The sequence below is a fragment of the Miscanthus floridulus genome, chromosome 18 (assembly GCF_019320115.1).
Source record: "Miscanthus floridulus cultivar M001 chromosome 18, ASM1932011v1, whole genome shotgun sequence".
NCBI classification, from domain to species: domain Eukaryota; kingdom Viridiplantae; phylum Streptophyta; class Magnoliopsida; order Poales; family Poaceae; genus Miscanthus; species Miscanthus floridulus.
The window spans coordinates 25,800,000-25,804,544 of record NC_089597.1 but is presented as its reverse complement, the minus strand read 5'-3'; the positions used below and the strand labels follow the sequence as shown (position 1 = coordinate 25,804,544).

Here is a 4,545-nt window from a genome sequence, read left to right as displayed (position 1 = left end):
GATTTCCATCGTAATTGAGGCGGAAAGGGAAATAGATAGGAGTTGATTTCCTTTTCTATATTTGTTAGGGTATGATTCATGTAAGAGTCACGTGTTTCCTTAGATATGGGATTGGTGTCCTAGTTGTGTTTGGTTGTGTCTCTTTAGATCAGGGTATAAATATGGAGTAAGGGGCAATGTAATATATATATCAATCAATATCAAAACCAATTTTTACTCCTATTTGCATCTACTTACTTTTCGGCGACTTCGTCAATTTGCATATTTTTCCTTTTTTACGAGTTCTCATTGATTCGGCGAGCTGCATCGTTTCAGTGCGATCTTCGGCGATTCTCGAGTTCCGCGTGAGCACCTCTTGGCCGTGACTTCCGGGCGTATCGCTGTTGTCAGGACCAAAGTGTTCGTATCTTCATCCTTGTCGATTAGCAGGTCAAATCGACTGGCACGCTTTGGATATTGATTCGGGTATTAGCCCTTTGTGTTTGCAGATCCACTTTTGCATCAACAAAAGCTCACAAGAATCTTGAAAAGGCTCATTCCACTCTTGTTGAGAAAAATAAGAAAGTGATAGTAACATGTGTGGTAGGCTTAATATGTGACATAATTGATGAATCTTTCTATAAGCCTATTGTTGTTGCTCCTGCTAACCCTTCTTGTAGCTCATAATCCACTTCCACTTCACCTATGAGTGATAGTTTCACTTGTGATGCCTCACTTATGGTTGAGAATGAGACCTTAAAGAAGGAGGTCAATGAGCTCACTCTCGCCTTAGGCAAAGCCTATGGTGGTGAGGACCGCTTGCTTATGTGCTTGGGTAGCCAAAGAGCATCTCTCTACAAAGAGGGATTGGGCTATACCCCCAACGAAGGCAAGGCAGTATTTGCTCCACACAAGACTAGTTTTGTAAAGAACCATGGTTGGTTTTGCACTAGTTGCAAGCAAGTTGGTCAAAAAGAGCATGATTACAAAAACAAGAACAAGAATGTTATTGTATCCTCAATCAAGTTTGATTCTTGTTATTTTCTCACTAAGGGTGCTAATGGTGTGAAGGCTAAGTTTGTTGGTACATCCATGTTGGGCCCAAAAAAGAAGGCCATTTGGGTACCAAAGAGCTCAGTGACTAACCTTCAAGGACCCAAACAAGTTTGGGTACCTAAAAAGAATTGATCTTCTTTTGTAGATCAATTACAAAGTCTTCCCAGGCCTTCTTCTTTGGAAGCCAGGACGCGGGTTCGACCCATCTTCGAGCCTTCCTAGGCCTTCCGCTTCGGAAGCCTGGATTTCATCGCCGACCGGCTCGGCGTACTCCACCTCCATTAGGAGGCGCACGTTCCGGCACTCGTCGAAGGGGCATCCTCCATCGACTCCAGGACGCGCGACATCAACGGCGTGGCATCTGCGCTTCTATCCGAGCAAACTCTCTGCTCAAACCTCGCTATAAGTAATACGCGTACTGGTACTCACTCTTTATTTACTATCCCCAATTGAGTACTTGGAGAGACTGTGTCATCCACGCCGCAAACACCACACGAACGGTTCCCCTACGGCCTCGCGTCCTCTACGGATACATACGCTCGGGGACTCCAAAGGGTGTTGGCGCCTTTCCCCCTCACGTCCAAATTCGTGGGAATGGCAGGCCGCACTCCTGCCGCTTCCCACGAACCCTTAAATGGTGAGGGCGTGAGCGATGATTCCAGCGTCGGCGACGTGGCACCATGCCATTGTCCATCCCGAGAGTGCGCCATGGCGGACGCTCCGGGACAGCCGCCGATGGTTGTGGAATATGCACAGACTCACACCCCACCGAACCCGCATGCGGAGGCCCTCGCGTCCGCTCAAGCGCACATCGAGGAATTGTGACAACGGCAGTAGAATCAGCCGCCGCCCGCGCCGGCTCAGTCGGCCCAGCACGTTGCGCCCCACGCGCATGGCCTGGTGGGTGGCACCTGGGGCCGCACCCGTCAGGTCCAATGCGACATCATGAACGAGGGAAACAATGTCCCACAATTCGCCCGGGTGGGCCAGAACATCGCTGCTGCAGTGATGCTTCTACGCGGTGTCCCCGAGCCCGTCGACCCTCTGGAGCGAGCAGTCTACCGGAACCTCTGGGTTTAAGTAGAAGCCGCCGCCGTCCAACAGGTGGAAAGCTCTGTGTCACGACCTCGACGCACGCCCTCTCTCCCCACTAGGGGAACGAGGACGTGCCAGAGGGATCGCTCCATTCGTTCACCGCTACAGCCACCAGCACCGGCTCAGAGTGTGGTAGTCGAGCCACGGTCCGACCGGGTGCCTCCACCGCACCCACCATCGGTACATGAGCGGCCCGATCCTCACTAAGATGCTCGTAGCGCTATTGGCAAATGGCATCGGTCCCAACACAATAACAATATCCACCATACGGCAGCAGGTGCCACGAATCCTGGCCAAACCATCGAGGGAACCGGTGAAATGCGCCCCAGGCGCAGTCGCCGGCCGGACGACCAGAGCCCTAGCCCCGAGGGCCCAGGGCCTCGGGCCTTCAGCCAGCGCATCCGGAAAGCGCCGTTCCCGTAGTGTTTCTGGCCGCCCACCAACATCACCAAATACACTAGGGAGACAAACCCAGGCATTTGGCTCGAAGACTTTCAGCTCGCCTGTCGGGCTGGAGGAGTGGATGATGACTTCTTCATCATTCAATATATTCCCATTTGCGTGGGGGAACATGTTCGGGCATGGCTCGAATTCCTTCCGCGTGACAGCATCCGCGACTGGGCGGACCTCAAGAGGGTCTTCATTGGGAATTTCTAGGGGACATACGTCCGACCGGGGAACTCCTAGGACCTCAAGAGCTATCAGCAAGAGCCCAGCGAGTCCCTGCAGGATTACATCCGGAGATTCTTCCAATGATGTAACTCCCTCCCTGACATTGTTGACGCAGACATCATCAGCGCGTTCCTCTCTGGGATGAATTGCGAGTCCCTTATCCACAAGCTTGGCTGCTTGAAACCCCGTACGACCCACGACCTGCTTGATGTAGCCACCAACCACGCCTCCGACGAGGAAGCGGTTGGAGCGATCTTGAGCGGAGGCCGGGACAAGGTCAAAGCCAAGCGCACGGACCCGGACAAGGGCCCCTCCATGTAGAGGGGCAAGAAAAATAAAAAAAGATCGGCATCGGTCGGACAGCGCCCCGCTGGTCGCCGCGATCGATTGCACAGTAAAGCAGCCCCATCAGGGACTGCCTGACGACTTCAACAAACTCATGGATGGACCATGCCCCAACCACGCCTACCCTGTCAAACACCCCTACAAGGAGTGTGAGCTCCTCAAACGTTTCCTCCGACAAGCCAGTGGGCCAAAGGAGGGAGACGGCAAAGAGGCAGCACCAAAGAAGGGGGGTACGGTAGGCAAAGATGCGGACGACTTCCCTGACGCTGACGAATGTATCATGATCTTTGGCGGATCCGACGCCGTCTGGACCAAACGACAGCATAAGGTTCGCTATCAAGAGGCATGTGCCGCCGAATCGGCAATCCCCTCCTTCCTTAGCTGGTCAGAGTCTCCGATCACCTATGATCAGAGGGACCATCCCTCCCACATCGCAAGACCAGGACGCTATCCGCTCGTCGTTGACCCCATCGTCCGCAAGAAGTGGCTTACGAAGGTGCTGATGGACGGCAGAAGTGGCCTCAACATCATGTACATCGACACCCTTGATGCCATGCGCATCCCCCGATCAAAACTCTGCCTAGTGGGCTCCCCCTTCCACGGGGTAATCTCGGGAGCGCAGGCATACCCGCTCGGGCAGATCGATCTGCTCGTCACGTTCGGCAGCCGAGCCAACTTCCGCTCAGAGGTCCTCACCTTTGAGGTAGTGGACTTTCTAGGGTCCTACCATGCCATCTTGGGGCGGCCATGCTATGCGAGATTCCTGGCAATCCCCAACTACACCTACCTCAAGTTGAAGATGCCGGGGCCAAACGGTGTCATCACTGTGAGCAGCGTGTTCTCGCACGCCCTCACGTGCGACCGCGATCACTATGAGCTCGCCACTGTGGTCGTCAACTCGTCCGAGCTCCCGCGGCTTGGGGAGTCGTCGGCTCCGACAGCCCCGAACTATAACCAACCAACTTCCTCGTCGGCCTTCCGCCCGCTCGAAGAAACCAAGATGGTGGGAATCGACCCCACCGACCCAACCAAGACAGTTCGGATCGGGACCCAGCTCCCGGCCAAATAGGAATGCGAGCTCGCCGACTTCCTACGTGATAATCATGATGTCTTTGCATGGCAGCCGTCTAACATGCCAGGGATACCCCGAGAGGTCGCCGAGCACGCACTATGCCTTGCCTCGGGTTCTAAACCCGCCAAACAATGCCTGCGTTGCTTCGACGACGAAAGGCATAGGGCCATAGGTGAGGAAATCACCAAACTCCTGGTAGCTGGGTTCATCAGGGAGGTCTTCCATTCCGACTGGCTCGTCAATCCCATCCTGGTCAGAAAGAAGACCGGGAAGTGGAGAATGTGCATTGATTATACTAGACTTAATAAAGCATGCCCAAAGGATCA

General features: G+C 53.9%; 1 protein-coding gene across 1 annotated transcript; it reads left to right on the top strand.

Moving 5' to 3' along the window:
- Positions 1-3,649: 3,649 nt before the first annotated feature.
- LOC136523527 (uncharacterized) lies at positions 3,650-4,216 on the top strand. The gene has a single exon (XM_066517182.1). The coding sequence runs from the start codon at positions 3,650-3,652 to the stop codon at positions 4,214-4,216; it is 567 nt and encodes a 188-aa protein (XP_066373279.1).
- Positions 4,217-4,545: the final 329 nt, after the last annotated feature.

Coding starts and splice junctions, on each gene's coding strand:
- LOC136523527 (XM_066517182.1), top strand. CDS start 3,650: ATGGACGGCAGAAGTGGCCTCAACATCATGTACATCGACACCCTTGAT.